The sequence below is a fragment of the Anabrus simplex genome, chromosome 6 (genome assembly GCF_040414725.1).
Source record: "Anabrus simplex isolate iqAnaSimp1 chromosome 6, ASM4041472v1, whole genome shotgun sequence".
Lineage (NCBI taxonomy): Eukaryota > Metazoa > Arthropoda > Insecta > Orthoptera > Tettigoniidae > Anabrus > Anabrus simplex.
The window spans coordinates 135,800,147-135,820,723 of NC_090270.1; the positions used below are offsets into that span (position 1 = coordinate 135,800,147).

At 39.5% G+C, this 20,577-nt stretch overlaps 1 protein-coding gene across 1 annotated transcript in view; it reads left to right on the top strand.

The window, feature by feature from the left end:
• LOC137501289 (uncharacterized) overlaps positions 1-20,577 on the top strand; it is a 234,813-nt gene that overhangs the window by 175,932 nt on the left and 38,304 nt on the right. The window contains exon 2 of the mRNA XM_068228244.1: positions 3,027-3,097. Coding sequence (XP_068084345.1) covers positions 3,027-3,097 — 71 coding nt within the window. The remainder of the gene's footprint in view (positions 1-3,026; positions 3,098-20,577) is intronic.

Consider the following 20,577-nt stretch of genomic DNA (forward strand, 5'->3'; position numbering starts at 1 on the left):
ATTAGCTTCATTATCATTCCATGTTGTAGTTTGTATGCTTAACAATTAAACTAATTTCTCCCTCATCACATTTCCATAACGAAATCTAAAATTAAATAAAAACAGGTATCCTTTTTTGTAAGGTCACATTCTGCTTTCATCAAAACATGCTGCATACATGTGGGAGTTATCCAAATTAGTTTTCAACTGCTCCGAAGCTTCTTCACTCATTCCTTTAATTCTGTTAATTATTAGTTGTTTGTTAGGGAAGTTTTCAAATAATGTGTCGAACGTCAATAAGAAACTTTGTTTCAAAAACTCGCCGTCAGAAATCGGTTTCCCATGCATGCTGTACTATGCAGTGAGAGAGATGGAAACAGCCGCACTGATATTATTCCTTGGCCGAAAAGATGATACAAAAGAATTAGTTTGTTTTGTGCAATGTTCGATATTTTGTTAAACGAACTCTCTTCTTTCTTCATTTGAAATGGAACAAATATTCGAATGATCAGTCTCGAAGTTGCGCTTTACACTAAATGTGGGGGATACAATGTTTTCGAACACAGCCAACACATCTTTTTATCAGTCCGAATTCCCTTAGCCGGAGTTCTTGAAAAATACGGTCACCACCTTTGTTAAGTTTCTGCTCTTTTCGGCACCGAAAACATGTTTGCGATGACCGTGTACAAAACCACCAGAAAACGACACTATCTCACTTGACTTTCGGACCAATCAGTGTAGCAGTGTTGCCATATTGCATGTCCGAATGGAACTAGTATTTATATTTTCGATACTTATTTCTTACACGTGAGACTTTGTATGTACTGTCTGCAGTGCAAGACGTATATATAAAATATTATTATGTTCATGTGGTGTGCCACCGAAATCGTGTTCGTGGCATAGGTTTGTCATCCCTGGGCTAGAACAATTTTGTTATTTTCATTGATCTGTCTCAGCTTTATCCTTGGCTTTGACAAAATGAAAGTGACTGAGGTATGAGTGATGCTAATAATGCCATTCCTTCTGCAGCCAGTCCCTGCTATGAATGGTGTGAAAATATTGCTCATAGGGTCGGTTGGTGCATGCATTTCAGTGGGCTTGGCAGACTGATATGTAATAACAACTTCTGGCTCGGTGAGGAAAGCAACGGGAAACTACCTCACTCCTCATTTCCCTAGCACGCCTCTTCAGTGATGCCCAGGCCATCTATGACAGCTGATGGCGGAGCTGTTGAGGATCCAACCAGCCTTCGGGCTGAGGACTAAACATACATACATTTCCTTCAAAATTATGAATACTGCTTCATGTTCCTGAGATACTAGGTACATTACCTGGGGTTTCAGGTGACATGCCAGTATGGTCACGGAACTCTAGTACTGTTGTTGTTTACACGCAAAGCCAAACTATAGAATTCATGCTAGGAACAAGATTCGCATTGAGAAATGCTATATAATGTTATATTTATAATGTGTGTGTGTGACACAGTTGTTGGCTTAAGATAATGAAGGTTTAGAAAATTCACATCGATCGAACATACTATCGATTCAATTCAGATTTCATTTCCATTCAATTGGCAGTATTACCGGGACCAGGGTAGCTGCCTCCTTACTCCTCACCCCCGTACAAAGAAGTATCACTAAATGTTGCGCGAGTAATAGTAGATTTGTAGAGATGAAGAAGTTAGTAGAAAATAGGGTGGCATGGAGCGGCGGGGCGAATCTGTCTATGGACTGATGGTCCAAGTAACAACAACAACAACAAGTGAACAAAAAGTTTTTGTTCGTGCGGCTGTTTACTTAATAATGCAGCACCTAATGACGAGAATGTAGAGTGTTCAATGAGGGCGGAACCTTGGCGATTCGCCGTACGACCAGTTAATATTAAGAATTGCTCAACCTTCAATTTTGCTATTACTGAGGCACTAAATATGGTGCTCGATATATCAGAGTGCCAGAACCAATTACATATTCTCAGCAGGTATTCTTCCTCTCAGTACGTGCTCTGAAAGCTGTACACAACATTGTGGACGGACTAACTACGTCATTAATGACGGCTATTTCCGGCATTTCTCACACTTACTGCTGTAAATTACGTTGTTGTTGTTGATTCTTATTACAGGTAGGGATATCTAGATCAACAGCTCCACGGTTTTGTATGTCTTGAGACACAAATTACTTGTATTGTAGTGAGGAATTTATTAATATACGTAGCCGTCTAGGATGATTTTTATGGTCGCCGTTGATGCGTCACGTTATCTGTGTAACTGTTCGGCTCCATGGCTAAATGGTTAGCGTGCTGGTCTTTGGTCACAGGGGTCCCGGGTTCGATTCCCGACAGGGTCGGGAATTTTAACCACAATTGGTTCATTCCGCTGGTACTGGGACTGGGCGTATGTGTTGTCTTCATCATCATTTCATCTTCATTACGATGCGCCGGTCGCCTAGGGGAGTCAAATCAAAAGACCTGCATCTGGTGAGCCGAACTTGTCCTTGGGCACTCCTGGCACTAAAATCCATTCGCCATTTCATTTCATTTCATACCCGTGTAACTATTGCGTCTGTACTGATACATGTTTTTGTAACTCACTCTTCAATTTATGTTTTACACATCCAACGCCTCACAGCCTACACTCTGTTTCAAATGGGAAGCAGCGGTTTGGCCGCGAGAGGCTACTCAAAAGTGTCCAACCAAGTGACTGCTACGTTGTCGCGTTATCTCAACCACTCAGTGCGCTTTGATCAGCGGAAAATTTCACTTGCGCCAGGACACAATATAACTCTACTCTACAAGGACCCCTGCAATGGAAACAGTTTCCTATTTGACACAGACTACAGCCTTTAAATTTCCCCATCATGTTCATTGCGCAGCTGACGCAGTTGCTAATGTGAAGAAGTAAATATACTCATTTGACAGCTGATTCTTTTGGTCACACTCACTGTTACTATACTAAAGAATGTAACTTCTAATACTTTCTCTCTGTCTCTCTCTCTTCTTGTCCAGAACTCCCATATAATTCTCTCATAGCGCTTCCTTATTATATGTTCCAGACTCCTTCCAGCTTCACGGTGTACGGAGAGCATGTCTGTTTCTCACTCAGGGACTCCAGATTCGATTCCCGGTAAGTCTAGAGTTTTAATTCTCATCCAAGGTTTGGAACGGGATTCATTCAATCTCGTGATACCAACTGAAGAGCTGCTGGTACGAGAGACTGCGGTCACGAAAGCCATTGAAAATGGCTGAAGATGTCGTAGCTCTGTACACGTGATAATCCATTATCACCTAGACTTCTTTTAGTTTAATCAGTTTCCTGTGGACACCCACTATTTTGTGTAATATTAATACCTGTGTTATAAATAATGTTTAATGTTAAACACAATGTGTACATCTAATTTGAAAATATAGAAATTACACTGCCAGTACAATGTTTCATCTTTTGCATAATGAGAAAAAGGTTATAAAGAATAACTATGACAGGAAAACTGGAATACAAGAGAATGTGTACTGTTTACTTCCATTGTTTCCAGGGATTGGTTTGAATCGGTCTCCTGGCATTTCCAGAATTAAACTACTGATGTCAGGGAAAGGTTACGAGAAAAGAAAGTCTGAATATGACACCGCGCTCAACATGCGAATCACAATGGATCAGTTCAAGTAGAGCTTGGGTAGAGAGGAGAGTGGTACTGATTTAATAATAATAATAATAATAATAATAATAATAATAATAATAATAATAATAATAAATGGACAAGTCATACGAAATCTACAGATATAGCATCCTAAATATCAAATACTAAGCTGGTATTTGATCCCATAACCTTGTGCACAGGATATGGGCATCTAACCAACAGTATTATTCAACCGTACAGGTAATAGCCATCACCATCCACCAGTTTTTCAACTGAATAACGTAAATTTTAAATTATAGCTTGAAGAATCTTTCACGGTTAATTTCATTGAAAGTGTTTTGTTGCGCTTAGTAATATTATCTATCTGTCGCCTGCAGGGAGGGCATGATTATACCAGTTACATATTATACCTTCAATTGATTACATACTCTCAGATACAATCTATAATTCCTTTAAAAGTGTGATGGTGAACGGCGAGTCACCTCTCGATACTTACGAACGCCAAGTCAAGTTTCATCGTATCGAATTCTATTAGCTACCATATACGGTTCACGTAAAGAAAATCGGAATATTTTTATCGATATGCCGGGGGATGTGATTTATTAAAGCATGTTTTACTTGACAAGTGTAATCCATGTAGCACGATACCATCAAAACATCAACTATTATATGCTACTGCGATATTGTACTTACGAACATAATCTCAAGTCAACAAGAACATGCTTTAATGGAGTCTATAAACACTTGTATTGAATTAAGTTTTAAGCTGCGATGCACTTCTCGAATTTCACTATATTAGTTGTCATGGCTTCGTGTGACATGAGCGTTGCAACTTGCTACCTTGTCTTTTCTCCATGGAGTTGTAAATTGAGGATTTTAAGATGGATTGGCAAAATCACTTGCTGAGTTCATCCAGCTTTCTTGTGTGATGGCTGAAGGTATGAATCAATGGGTAAATGGGCATATTTCTTTAAAAGAATTACAAATTTATTTCCTAGTTCCTATTACAGTTTATTGTTTTGCTTATTCCTATTGTCATTATAATCTTCAATTATGCAGGGTGAAAGGGAATGTGGTACCGCTATCATATGGGATAGCAGAGAATGATATTTGCAAGGCATACATGAAGACGATTTTCCTTTTTTGAACATGGTACATTGTAAAACAAATACTTTTATGTAAAATAATGTAATAGGCAAGAACACGCGCCGTAGTGCAGTGGCTTGCTTTTGCATGCTGTGAGTCACGCCAGTCGCATGGGGAAGCGACCTGTTGTGACAAACACAACGCACCAGGGCGATGGTCAGAGTTCTAAAATGAATCACAAGGAGCTCACGAACTCGTTATCAAACTTGATTTTTACAAAAAAAAATGCCTCTTTGGATCAGGCGGCAGCGCGCCAGCCTCTCATTGCCGGGCTCCGTGGTTTAAATCCCTGTCACTCCATATGAGATTTGTGCTGGACAAAGCGAATGCGGGACAGGTTTTTCTAAAGGTACTTCGGTTTTCCCTGCCGTGTGTCATTCCAGTAACACTCTCCAATAACGTTTTATCTCTCAGTCATTAATTATTGCCCCAGAGGAGTGCGAAAGGCTTCGGCAGCCGGCACAGTTCCTATACTCGCCGCTAGATGGAGGCTTTATTCATTCCATTCCTCACCTGGTCGACTGACTGGAAACATGCTGTGGATTTAATTAAAAAAACACGAACACTTACTGTGTGTTACAGACACCGGCACGGATGCAATGGTTGTTTAATGGTCACCCGTGTGCATTGAACATGTGCGTGTTTACTAACACTCCGTACGCGTGCCACATAAAGCGGAACGGAAAATATTAACTTTTGTCTGTTTGGACAGTAACAGAACGTTGACGGCTGTACCAAATTGTAGCAAACACTCTTCCTATACACCGCTCCCCTGAGATCTGGATTATGGTCCGACTCATTGGCTAAATGGTCAGCGTTGAGGCCTTTGGCTCACAGGGTCCCGGTTCAATTCCCGACCAGGTCGGGGATTTTAATCGCGTGTGATTAATTCTTATTGTTCGGGGACTTGGTATTTGTGTTTCTCCAACACTTTACTCCTCATATTCAGACAACACACTACACTATAAACCACCACAGAAACAAGCAATAGTAATTACATCCCTCCGTAAAGGGTTGGTGTCAGGAAGAGTATCCGGCCATAAAACAAGGCCAAATCCACATGTGCTACGCTGTTCGCACCCATGACCCCACAGATGTGGGAAACGCGGTACGAAAAGAAGAACAAGAAGAAGAACAACTAGCGCTATAGAGAGGTTGCTGAAAAGTTGCCCACCCAAACCTCTGAAACGTGTTTCTTACGGAGGCCGCAGTGTGGGGATGGGCATTGTCATGGAGAAGGACGATGGTGTCCGATAGCATGTCCGGGCGTTTTAATTTTATGGTGTGCCTCAGTTTCTGCAACGCGTCTTCATAACGCTGTCCTCTGATTGTAGCCTCTTTCTGGAGCTGAACAGGGACACTCGTACACATCTGTTAGCATCGGACGACGACGCGTGTTACTGGGTATAGATGTGGTTCCGACGACAGCTCGCCAACGTTTTCGGGAATGCGACTTACCGACTCATCATCCAGTGGAATAAATATATTAACAGTTTTGGTAATTACTTTTCAGGTACAAAATGTCCTAGGATACGTTTGGTAGGTGACCCCTTTTTATATGACTGCCCCTTATACAGCGTAGGACAAGCAGCGCCGATGTGACGTCACTTCACTCGCTGTTTAAGCTCCCAGTAAAGATAAGCCCAGCCAAATACAGTAGAGACAATACGTGACACTTCCGGATTTAGTCTTGTTAAAATGGGAGACAAGTCGCAAGTGGCGCTCCTAGTGCGTGACCTGAAAATTCGCATTAAATTCAAATATCAATGGAAATGTACATACGGAAATGCATAAATAAACTACGTCTAGAAAGAAAGTGTTACTAAGATATTAACTTCAAAGTTGCTAAAGCAATTCTGGATAAATAAATGAAGAATTATATAACAGGGTATTATTTAAAGACTGAAATTAGACATATAATCAAGATGTGAAATGGACTGCTGTGAAAGGGCTTGATCATTCATTTTTTCATTACATTTTTAGCTTTAGCATTCCTGCCTGAACGTTCACGACTAGATTTGTATTTTTTCTCATATAAAATCATTGTGTCATCACATTAAAACACTTGCCTACTAGCAAAAAGAAAATCTATAAATTTAGCCTCAAAAACATTCAAACTTTCCCTATAAGCAATACTTGCCATAATGCCATGATATTAGGGTAAAGCAAATTTGCATCGTCATATTGTTTCAACAAAATATGTACATTTCTTAAATCACCCATATTCTCTTCAGTGCTTGAAAACGCATTACGGCCTTCCAAATGGGGTAACTAGGAACACAACCAGCCACACACATATGCGTCTGTATTTTCCTGAATTAAATCAAATCCACAGATCACACCTACAATAACACATCGGTATTGAAGGTTAACTGCTGCACTATACAATAAAATAAGTTTATTATATTTTCAGCGAGTTAAAATGTGGGTCGCGCAGGTCAGAAGTTTAGGAAGTACTATAAAAATCTCTTTGTCACTGGAAGAATATATACACAAACGCATTATTTACTTACATTTTCTTGTCACGAGGGAAACGAAAGAGCGCGAATCCTTCTGCACTTCATAGTTATTGCAGCCAAACACAGCACATATCTTTCCACTCATATTGAGAGGAGATATAAAGGAATGACACACACTACAATTTACTTATGTGAACTTAATGCAAACGCATAAATAACGCCATAAACTTCACAAACAAATACACGTGCTCTTATGACAGAATCAGTAACTCTGAGGTCACTCCGCTAAAGAGAGCTCTAATCGCTGTCCCTCGATATCTCGCAGAATGTCGCGTATTGTCTCTACTGTATTTGGTTCAGCTTTGTCCGGCTCTTTGACTGAATGATCAGCATAGTGGTCTACGATTTCGAGGGAGAGGAGGGGGGGCACCGGGTTTGATTTCCGGCCGGATCGGGGATTTTGACTTCGTCTAGTTAATTTCTCCGTCTTGAGGGTTGGGTGTTTGTGTTCGCCTTAAATGTATAAGTTGAATTCATCAAGTTAATTCATAATTAATAATAAGAAAAGAATACAAAATTGTAGCTGGATGCATGGTCGATAAGATCGAAAGCCAAAATAAAAATAAATGTGAAAGTTCAGCTTGTGTCGTCACCGCGCACTGCATGGCTTTCTCGCAACGTTAGGGGAAGAGGAAATGGTTTGAGGCGTGCGGGATGCAGCGATGTAGGGGAAATAGGAAATAGATCTGGAGTCAATAACACAACTGACAGCTTAACCCTTTGGCACTCAGTCTATATGCAGGGGTTTGCTCGAAGACACTCAGACTAATTTCTGTCATTTTCCAAACCAAATTACAAAAAATCAAAACGTAAACAGTTTAACACACATCAAAATAAAATAAATCACACTAATACAGGGAAGTATGGTCATTTCAGAAATGAATATACCTAGGACATAATTGTTATTGGTAAAGCCGAAGAAAATTATTAAATTTTGAAAAAAAATTTGGTTTTCAATGACTGAAAAATCAGACATTATTGCGTCTTCCTTCTTTACTCTTAGACGTGAAAGAAAGAACATTTAATTCTGAATAATTTGATATCAATATGATGTGTGTGCTGCAATTCATTCATGAAGCATGGCACAAAGTTATTCACTGCAGTCCGATGCACGACGAGCAGCTGTGACTGTGTCATCTATATTTATAAAACTAGCAAGATACCCGTGCTTCGCTACGGTATTATACTGAAATTTATAATTGAATGCTTATTGTTTTAGATATATAATCCGCCGAAATTCGCGATCTGACTCGTTCTCTGCGAGAATCCACCAAAATTCCCGATCTATTATTTTACGGCACGTTTCCTCCCATTTTTAAATCTTCCTTTCCAGCAATCGATTTCGTACTTCCCGGGTTAGGCTCAGGTATTCCTCCATGTCAGTTGGGTCCGTAAATCTTTGCCATCTTTTCCTATAATATTTTTAATACGGATATAATCCTTCAGGAGATCCGGCGTGCTGTCATACTGGGTGCCTTGGCGGCACTGAACCCGCGACCGGACTGCATTCTTAGTCATTACCCGTCCAGGAGCCGTTTCCATCGCGGTCCGCAATTTGACGACGGTCCGGATATTATTATTATTATTATTATTACTATTATGTGTTGCTGGAATGGCTGATGACAGGGAAAACCGGAGTATCCGGAGAAAAACCTGTCCCGCCTCCGTTTTGTCCAGCACGAATGCCACATGGAGTGACCGGGATTTGAACCACGGAACCCAGCTGTGAGAGGCCGGCGCGCTGCCGCCTGAGCAACGGAGGATCCTTATAAGTACATTAATAACAGTAAAATCAATTGGTCTCACCTCCTTCTACACCCCACCGCCGTTAAGTTTATTTACAGCCACCCCCCCCCCCGAAAAAGAATTAAAAGGATGCTTGTTTCTTTATGTTTAAGGGAGATTCCAAACACCAATGTTCACGTCTATTACCTTCAGTTTTGAGATATAAGTATCCACATAAAAATAATTTACTTTTTTTCACTTCATTTCACAATAATCTCTCCTCCCCCTAAATGAATTTTCCCGCAAAAAAATACTTGTTTCTTTAATAGTGAAGGATCTTCTAAATACCAATTATCACGACTCTAACTTCTTCAGTTTTTGATTTATGTGTCCTCATGAAAGGAATTCAACTCCTTTACACTCCCACCCTCCAAGATGTTTTCCCCACCAAAACGCCTCTTTCTTTGTTTTTAAAGGAGAACCAAATACGAATTTTCACGTCTGTAACAACTTTAGTATTAGATGTATGTATTCTCATACAATTAAGTCAACTAATGTTTCAATTCTTCCCCCCCCCCCTTCATTGGATTTTCCGAGAATACGTGTTTCTTTACTTTTAAAGCAGATTGCAAATATCAAATTTCACGTCCGTAACATCTTCATTTTTGAGATATCAGTAGCCTAATTAAAAGAATTCATCACCATTTTCAGTCACTTTTACCCCCCCCCGCCCTCCACCCAAGTGGTATTTCCGAAAACTAAAAATACACTTTTCTTTATGTTTAATACAGATAAAAAAAATTCCATTTTTCACTTCTGTAACATGTTAAGTTTTTTAGATATCCGTAAAAATTCTCATTTTAAAATTTCACCCCTTTGGGTTCCCCTTAAGTAGAGTTTCCAAAAACAAATAACCTATATTTCTTTACATTTACAGGAGATTTACACCCACTTTTTACGTCTGTAACATGTTACGATTCCAAGATATTCTGTAGATATAGTCTTTCAAAAAATTCACGCCAATTTGTCACTCCTGTTTAACCGCCAATAATTGGCTTTTCCAAAAACTAAAAAATACATGTTTCTTTATTTTTAAAGGAAATCCCATATGCGAATTATCAGTTCTGTAATGTCTTTCGTTTCTGAGATATGTGTATCCTCATTAAAGGCATTCAACCCATTTTTCACCCTTTTACACCCCTCCTATTAGGACTTACTGGAAACAAAATATACGTGTTCCTTTATTTTTAGAGGAGATTCTAACCACCAATTTTTACATCTGTAAATTTTAAAGTTTTAAGATGTAGACACACTCATCTTAAAAAATTCACCCCCGTTTTCACCCCCCAATATTTGGATTTTCCAAAAACGAAAAAATACCTGTTTCTTTACTTTTAAAGTAGATCCAAAATACCAATTTTCAGGTCTGTAATATCTTCAGGTTCTGAAATATAAGTATCCTCATGAAAGGCATTCAACCCATTATTCACCCTTTTACACCCTTCCTATTGGGATTTTCCGAAAACAAAAGAATACGTGTTTCTTTATTTTTAACGGAGATTCTAAATACCAATTTTTACATCTATAAACTTAAAAAGTTTTGAGATATAGATACACTCATTTTAAAAAGTCACCCCCTTTTCACCCCCCCATTAATTGTATTTTCCACAAACAAAAAATACGTGTTTATTTATTTTTAAAGGAGATCCCAAACACCAATTTTCAGGTCTGTAATATCTTCAGGTTCTGAAATATAAGTAGATTCATGAAATGCATTCGAGCCCTTTTTCAACCTTTTCCACCCTTCCTATTAGGATTTTCCGAAAACAAAATATACGTGTTTCTTTATCTTTAATGGAGATTCTAAATACCTATTTTTACACCTATAACCTTTAAAAGTTTTGAGATATAGATACACTCATTTTAAAATATTACCCCTTTTTTACCCCCCTTAATTGGGTTTTGCAGAAACAAAAAAATACGTGTTTCTTTATTTTTAAAGGAGATCCCAAACACCAATTTTCAGGTCTATAATATCTTCAGTTTCTGAGATATAAGTAGCCTCATTAAAGGCATTCAACCCCTTTTTCACCCCTTTTCACACCTCCTATTGCGATTTTCCGAAAACAAAAAAATACGTGTTCCTTTTTTTTTAATGAAGAATCTAAATACCAATTTTTACATCTGCAAACTTTAAAAGTTTGGAGATATAGATTCACAAATTTTAAAAATTCACCCCCTTTTCACCCTCCCATTAATTAGATTTTCAAAAAACAAAAAAATACGTGTTTATTTTTAAAAAAGATCAAAAGTACCAATTTTCAGGTCTGTAATATCTTCAGTTTCTGAGATATAACTACCGGTATCCTGATTAAAGGCATTGAACACATTTTCCCCCATTTTCACCCTTTTTCACCCCTCCTATTGGGATTTTCTGAAAACAAAAAAATACGTGTTTCCTTATTTTCAAAGAAGATTCTAAATACCAATTTTTACATTTGTAAACTTTTAAAGTTTTGAGATATAGGTGCACTCATTTTAAAACTTCACCCCCCTTTTCACCCCCTTAGCAACGGAATATCCAAAAATCCTCTCTTAGCGGGCACCTACATCTTAATATGAATGTATCCCCAAAATTCCATTTCATTATGTCCAGTTAGTTATCTATATATATATAAAATAGCTTGTCCTGACTGACTGACTGACTGATTCATTCATCATCGCCGAGCCAAAACTACTGGACATAAAGAAATGAAATTTTGGGGATATATTGATACTAAGATGTAGGTGCTCACTAAGAGAGGATTTTTGGATATTCCTTCGCTACGGGGGTGAAAAGGGGGGGATGAAATTTTAAAATGAGTGTTTCTATATCTCAAAACTGTAAAAGTTTACAGATGTAAAAATTGGTATTTAGAATCTTCTTTAAAAATAAGGAAACACGTATTTTTTTGTTTTCAGAAAATCCCAATAGGAGGGGTGAAAAATGGTGAAAATGGGGAAAAATGGGTTGAATGCCTTTAATCACGATACCGGTACTTATATCTCAGAAACTGAAGATATTACAGACCTGAAAATTGGTACTTTTGATCTCTTTTAAAAATAAAGAAACACGTATTTTTTGTTTTTGGAAAATCCAATTAATGGGAGGGTGAAAAGGGGGTGAATTTTTAAAATGAGTGAATCTATATCTCCAAACTTTTACAGTTTGCAGATGTAAAAATTGGTATTTACAATCTCCATTAAAAATAAAGGAACACATATTTTTTTGTTTCTGGAAAATCCAATTAAGGGGGGTGAAAAGGGGTAATATTTTAAAGTGAGTGTATCTATATCTCAAAACTTTTAAAGGTTATAGATGTGAAAATTGGTATATAGAATCTCCTTTAAAATTAAAGAAACAGGTATAATTTGTTTTCGGAAAATCCTAATAGGAAGGGTGGAAAAGGTTGAAAAAGGGGTCCAGTGCCTTTCATGAGTCTACTTATATTTCAGAACCTGAAGATATTACAGACCTGAAAATTGGTATTTGGGATCTCCTTTAAAAATAAAGAAACACGTATTTTTGTGTTTTTGGAAAATCCAGTTAATGGGGGGGGGGGTGAAAAGGGTGTGATTTTTAAAAATGAGTGTATCTATATCTCAAAACTTTTAAAGTTTATAGATGTAAAAATTGGTATTTCGAATCTCCATTAAAAATAAGGAAAGATGTATTATTTTGTTTTCGGAAAATCCCAATAGGAAGGGTGTAAAAGTATGAATAATGGGTTGAATGCCTTTAATGAGGCTACGTATATTTCAGAACCTGAAGATATTACAGACCTGAAATTTGGTATTTAGGATCTATTTAAAAGTAAAGAAACACGTATTTTTTCGTTTATAAAATCCAAATATTGGGGATGAAAGGGGGGGGTGAATTTTTAAAAATGAGTGTGTTTACATCTTAAAACTTTAAAATTTACAGATGTAAAAATTGGTAGTTAGAATCTCCTTTAAAATAAAGGAACACGTATTTTTTTGTTTCCTGTAAATCCAAATAGGAGGGGTGTAAAAGGGTTAAAATGGGTTGAATGCTTTTAATGAGGATACATATATCTCAGAAACGAAAGGTATTACAGAACTGAAAATTTGTATAGGGGATCTCCTTTCAAAATAAAGAAACACGTATTTTTTAGTTTTTGGAAAATCCAATTAATGGCGGTTAAACAGGAGTGACAAATTGGGGTGAATTTTTTGAAAGACGATATCTACAGCATATCTTGTAAACGTAAAATGTTACAGGGGTAAAACGTGGGTGTTTGGAATCTCCTGTAAATGTAAAGAAACATAGGTTATTTGTTTTTGGAAACTCCACTTAAGGGGAACTAGAAAGGGGTGAAATTTTAAAATGAGAATTTTTACAGTATATCTAAAAAAACTTAACATGTTACAGAAGTGAAAAATGGTATTTTTATCTCTATTAAACATAAATAAACGTGTACTTTTAGTTTTCGGAAATACCACTTGGGAGGAGGGGGGGGGGGTAAAAGTGACTGAAAATGGTGTTGAATTCTTTTAATTAGGCTACTGATATCTCAAAAATGAAGATGTTACAGACTTACAGACGTGAAATTTGATATTTGCAATCTGCTTTAAAAGTAAAGAAACACGTATACTCGGAAAATCCAATGAAGGGGGGGGGGGGAAGAATTGAAAAATTAATTGACTTAATTGTATGAGAATACATACATCTAATAAAAACTAAAGTTGTTACAGACGTGAAAATTCGTATTTGGATCTCCTTTAAAACAGAGGAAAACGCGTTTTGGGGGGGGGGGGGGGAGAACCATCTTGGAGAGCGAGAGTGTAAAGGAGTTGAATTCCTTTCATGAGGACACATAAATCAAAAACTGAAGAAGTTAGAGTCGTGATAATTGGTATTTAGAAGATCGTTTACTATTAAAGAAACAAGTATTTTTTGCGGGAAAATTCACTTAGGGGGGGGGGGGGGGTAGTGTGAAATGAAGTGAAAAAAGTAAATTATTTTTATGGGGATACTTATATCTCAAAACTGAAGGTAATACACGTGAACATTGGTGTTTGGAATCTCCTTTAAACATAAAGAAACAAGCCCTTTTAATTTTATTGGGGGGGGGGGGGTGGCGGTAAATAAACGTAACGGCGATGGGGTGTAGAAGGAGGTGAGACCAATTTATTTTACTGTTCTTAATGTACTTATAGGGATCTTTCGTTGCTCAGGCGGCAGCGCGCCGGCCTTCTCACAGCTGGGGTTCCGTGGTTCAAATCCCGGTCACTCCATGTGATATTCGTGCTGGACCAAAACGGGGGCGGGACAGGTTTTTCTCCGGATACTCCGGTTTTCGCTGTCATCAGCCATTCCAGCAACATATAATAGTAATAATAATAATAATAATAATAATAATAATAATAATAATAATAATAATAATGTTCCGGACCGTCGTCAAATGTGCGGACCACGCTGGAAACGGCTCCTGGACGGGTAATGACTAAGAATGCAGTCCGGCCGCGGGTTCAGTGCCGCCAAGGCACCCAATAAGACACCACGCCGGATCTCCTGAAGGATTTTATCCATATTAAAAATGATTATAGGAAATGATGGCAAAGAATTACGGACCCAACTGACCGGGAGGAATACCTGAGCCTAGCCCGCGAAGTACGAAATCGATTGCTGGAAAGGAAGATTGAAAAAATGGGAGGAAACGTGCCGTAATCTAATAAAAAACGAGTCATATCGGGAATTTTGGTGGATTCTCGCAGAAAACGAGTTAGATCGCGAATTTCAGCGGATTATATATCTAAAACAATAAACATTCAATTATAAATTTCAGTATAATACCGTAGCGAAGCACGGGTATCTTGCTAGTTTCCTATATAATGCGAATCACTTTCGGCAAAAGAAGGTCATTATTACTGCTTAAATCATCTGAAAATTCAAGGATATCGGTCTCATTCGGCCTTGAATATGACCTAGCCATTACGATAAAAAGATGACGCAAGCATGTGCAACAAAGGAGTTATGAAAAGGAGTAAAATTATAATTTGCGAAGTACAACGAACACACGATATACCAAAGAAACGAAATATACTCTAAATTAAACTCATATCAAGATCAAATTGTTGTAACTTATTCATAAGCCAACGAAAACAGATCCACGCAATAACAACTTCAAATAACCACAACATAAACATTCACGGTCAACATATTTCATTGGTCGAAAATAAAAATATTTTGTAGGGCTGGTGGATATATCTTTAGAGTAAAACGCAAATTCAACGCTTTAAGGTACCGTCACGATCAACTGTTACGATTTAACAGCCACGTAAATGACCAATATCCCTAAATAGGACAAAGCCGATGTATCGGCGCCGTGAGCTTTCTCGCCATAATCTCTCGCGCCGATTCGCGCCGATAGATACGAGTGCGAAAGGGTTAAACATCGTAATGATAATGCTTTTTTTTTGCTATTTGTTTTACGTCGCACCGACACAGATATGTCTTATGGCGACGGTGGGGTAGGGAAGGCCTAGGAATTGGAAGGAAGCGGCCGTGGCCTTTGTTACGGAATTTCGTGGACTTGCAGAGGTGAAAGAAGGTGCGGGGGTGAACGGGCCTCAAAATACGAAATTAAAGTTAAGATAAAATTTAACAAGGTTATATTTTCTTTGCAAAATCAAGAAATAACAAGCATTGCAGGTACAGAGTTGCAAGGCAACAAAGGTACAACTACAGTATTTACAGGATTTGGGCTTCGAGCCCCGAATTCACAATTCTTGAGCAATTAGCCCAGTTTTACCCCAACACAAGTTTCAACAGAGGGGCAGAAAACCCCATTCATACCCAGGAGCACTTGCTTCAAATTACACAGTAAAGCCTCCTTGAGGCGCGCAGAAAACAAAATTTTCAAGAAAGAGCAACTCGCTCTCAAAATTTAAGCCTGTCAAAGGCCACACCAAATTCCACCTTCAAGCTGTCCTCTAAGGACATAAACACAGGGGTAAAATACCCAACCTACTGAGGCCTATTAAGTGAGAAAAGGTAAATTACATGGCCTCTAAAATACCAACTTGAGAGGAGGCGATCTGCACTCCTAATGCATTTGTTTAAAACCTAAACTGGCTCTAGGCCGCTAATGCAAGGGCTAATCCCATACTAAAGAGGTGACTTTAGAAAGAAACAATTTACATTACGTTAAGGAAGAATCGGTTGTGAAAAATAAGTTCACCTCAAAACAATATGCGTGGGAGTTCAAGAGGGTAAAGCACTCTCTATCCCAAATTTTTAGTTTAAAAAGATAGAATTGAAACTAAGTGTCTTTACATTTTAAAGGAAAGTTACATGGTGAAAGGTTTCGGACCCGCCCCGAGAGTTAAACTGCTGAGCTAGCAAGAAAAGAAGTTCTTAAACGGCCATTACCTTGTTGTTGAACTGCTGCCCGAAGAAAGAGGCGCTTCCCGCCCCCTGCTATGTACTTTACACACTGAAAGATGGTACTGAAGTGGCCCGGAGACCCTAAAATCAGCAGTTTATATACTCTCGCGGAAAGTTCGAGGCGTTTGAGGAATGAGAACACCCTCCCACAAAAACTTTATTGGCTAGGGTTAAGCAATATATCCCCTCTGGGGAAGATACACCTGATTGGTTATAAATTAATTAAAGAAATTCGGGATTGGCTAAATTCAAAACAAGGGGAAAGAAGGGGTTATACAGCCAACTTAAACAATAACCGAAATAAATTTAACAAGAAACAAACTTTTGAAATAAAAATTTCTCCCAAAAACAGTTCTTTCACTTCGCACCAGGGTGCACTTTTGTAGTTCTTCAGTAGTGTCCTCTAGAAGAGAAAGTTCACACTTCTTACTACAGGTAAAACAAAAATACGTCGAAAACGACCCAGTTCAGAAACTTCAAAATTTCCAAGTAGTGACATCTTCTGAGAAACTTGAAAATTAATACAGTAGATACAGTTCAGACTTCCTCCAGCAGAGGAGTTTCAACAGGCGCAAAGTTTGAATTAGCGGCGTGGAGGTGTACCGCCCGGTACAGACCTCCCCCCCCCCAAAAGTCCCTCCAGGGGTGACACATGAAATTTGTTTGAAAACAAGGTTCAAGTTATGATGTTGATATGGAGATTAATTGCAGAGGCATTTACAAAAATTTACTAAATTTGGTTTGATCCAGTTTCAAAATTCTTTATAGATATTGCTGATGTAATGTCTTTATGTTTGTAGAAGTTAAATTCAGAAGGAAAAATTTTAAATTCTTGAAAGAGAAGAAAATTTTCGAAGTCCACCAGATATTGCAGTAAAATCCAAAAAAGTAACAATTGTTGATGTGAAACTTCCATGTAACTGACTAAATATATCAGTTGCCGATGACTTTGACGGCCAGGCCAGCCGCCGCTGCTTGAGTCCAGAGGAGGCCGCTCGGACCCCTCAAGTACCCTGAGATACCGCTCGCCCGCACTATGAGAGGAGTAGAGGAGTTGAAGCACGCCGCGCCCGCGGCGAACATATACAGGCTGCGGGCAAGTAGCAGGTTGTGCGCCGCACATCAGCCTTGGCCGGGAGGAGGGCTCCGGCTCGCCGTGCACAGGTCGACCTCGCTGGAGTAGAGGGGGCCCTTCCTCTATCCCAGTCGCGGCACGGCGCCGCGCGGCTGCCGGGGCACTGAAACATTAAAGCTCAACGGCAGAATTTTTGTTGAACCAGAATGATAGTAGGGTACATTCATTGTGGTGAGGTTGAGTGGCCAGCGGCGTGGAGAAATTCTTTTCATAAGCAAGCCACTGTGTGTTGTGGAGCAGGAGACGGGAGCGTGGTAATGGCCGTGGCAAGGACAGGATGGCAGTTTAACTGTGCGGGGAGGGTTTACAATAAATGCTTAAATATAAAAAAAAATATTATAGAAAGGGCAGAAGGCCTTAAAAGTGAAACCCCTCAGAAATATAACTTTCATATTTCTTTCAAAATCATATGAAACAAATTAGTACAGAAATTATACCGGTTTCACCTGCGACAGGTGAACCCTAAATATCCTCTCGGTGGCTGGATTGCTTAACAATAAGGTAACGGGAGTAAGGAAATCGAGAATGACACACGGCCCATGAAATCTGGGGGCAAGCTTGCCCGCGGGAACAAAATTCTTGACCATCACTTGGTCACCTACCTTCAAATGGGTGGGTCTCCGTCCACGATCATATCTTTCCCTAACCTTTTCGTGAGACACTTTAAGATGGCTTTAGCCTTCTTCCAAAGATCTCTAATGTTGTCCGGGTCTATTGTCTCAGATAGAATGTCACTCAGAGACCAGAGGTTAGAGAGCGGCGTGTTGGGAACAAACTTGAACATCAAAGAAGTTGGAGTAAACTTGTGAGATTCATGAACCGCCGAATTCAAAGCAAAAGCTAACCAATGCAGGGACGTGTCCCACCTGGAATGATCTTCATGATGATAGGCAATAAGCGCGGACCTGAGATTACGATTAACCCGTTCAGCCAGAGATGGTTGAGGGTAATAAGCAGAAGTAGTCACACGAGAGATGGACAGGTCAAAACAGAATTTACGAAAAAGATTTGATGTGAAAGCCTTAGCATTATAAGACACAATATATTGACACGGACCAAAAGAAGCAAAGATGGAATTTAGACAAGTAATGGTGGACTGAGCGGTAGCCAGCTTAGTCGGAAATAACCAGGAAAATCTTGTAAAACCATCTACACATACAAAGATGAACTTGTTGGCGTTTCCCTTTGACTGGGGGAAGGGTCCTACATAATCAATATACAGGCGTTCCATGGGGCGCGACGCTTGATGAGAAGACAAAAGGCCTACCTTGGTGGACATGGTTGGTTTACTAAGCAAACAAGATTTACAAGCCTCTACTAGTTCACGGATTTCACCGTCCATACCCTTCCAGATGAATCTTTCACGAATCTTTTCACGAGTTTTAAAGATACCAAGATGCCCGCCTAATGGGGTCTCATGATAGTACTTGAAGATCATAGGTACAAGAACAGCTGGAACGACAACCTTCATCATCTTGTCATGCTCGAAGGGCAACATAGAACACCATTCCTCAGTACAAAAGGGACAACATGTTCCCCAGAAGAAAGGGTTTCCATTATCGGAGCCGGCGTCGGATCTTCACGTTGGTATTTCTCGATATCCCTAAAGAGCATGGGAGCATCTGTTAAGATGGCATTAACATCAAATAGTATGGACTCGGGAGGTGATGAACTGTCGACCGGTTCATGGGTCTCAACGTCGTTGGAAAACATACGGCTGAGTCCATCAGCAACAACATTTTCGGTACCTCTGATATGCCTGACATCGAATTGGAAGGCAGAAATACGGATGGCCCAACGGGCTATACGACCAGTACGACGCGGCCTACCTAAGACCCAGCTTAAGGCTTGATTATCTGTCTCCAGGTCGAATTTGACATGTTCCTGATAGAGACGGAACTTTTCTAAGGCAAATAAGACTGCCAACCCTTCGAGCTCATAGATGGAATACTTGGCTTCTTGAGCCGATAGAGTCCTAGATGCATAGGCGATGGGTCGCCTCTCTAGTTCAGTCTCTTGAAGAAGGACTGCAGCTACCGCCGACGACGACGCGTCGGTTTGGACGATGAATTTCTTTGAGAAATCAGGCATAGCAAGGACAGGGGCATTACAGAGAGCTAATTTAAGATCTTCAAAAGCGGCTTGTTGAGAAGGTCCCCACTCAAATTTGATGCCTTTCCTACGAAGGAGGTTTAAGGGCGCCGCTCTATTAGCGAAGTTAGGAATAAATTTCCTGAAGAAATTCACCATACCAATGAACCTGGCGATACCTTTGATGTCCTTGGGAGGTTTAAAATCACGGATGGCCTGTGTTCTAGAATGATCGACTGCAACACCATCAGGTGAGACAATATGTCCTAGGAATGACATGGAGGGCTTAGCAAAGGCAACCTTGGACAACTTCACAGTTAACCCAGCCTTACGAAGGCGATTGAGAACTTCTCGCAGATGATCTAGATGTTCTTCAAAGGTTTCCGAAAATACGACGACATCATCCAGGTAGTGATACAAGTACTCAAATTTGATGTCGGAGAAGACCCTATCTAGCAATCTAGTGAGTACAGCTGCTCCCGTGGGGAGCACGAAAGGCACGCGGTTGTATTCATACAAATTCCAGTCCGTGGCAAACGCTGTAAGATGTTTAGACTCTTCCGCTAGGGGAATTTGATTGTAGGCCTGATTCAGGTCCAAGATAGTAAAGAACTTGGCCTTACGAAACCATGAAAAGCAAGAATCAAGCTCAGGAAGGGGCACAGATTGTAACACCACCTTCCGATTGAGAGCCCTATAATCAATGACAGGCCTGAAGCCACCTTGGGGTTTCGGGACTAGAAAAATAGGTGAAGAATACGCCGACTTAGAGGGCCTAATAATACCATCCTTCAACATCTGATCGATGATTTCTTTCAGAGCCGTCATTTTAGGTGGAGATAGCCTATATGGCGGAAAACGGACAGGAATCGAATCCGTGACCTCAATTTTGTATTCAATAAGGTC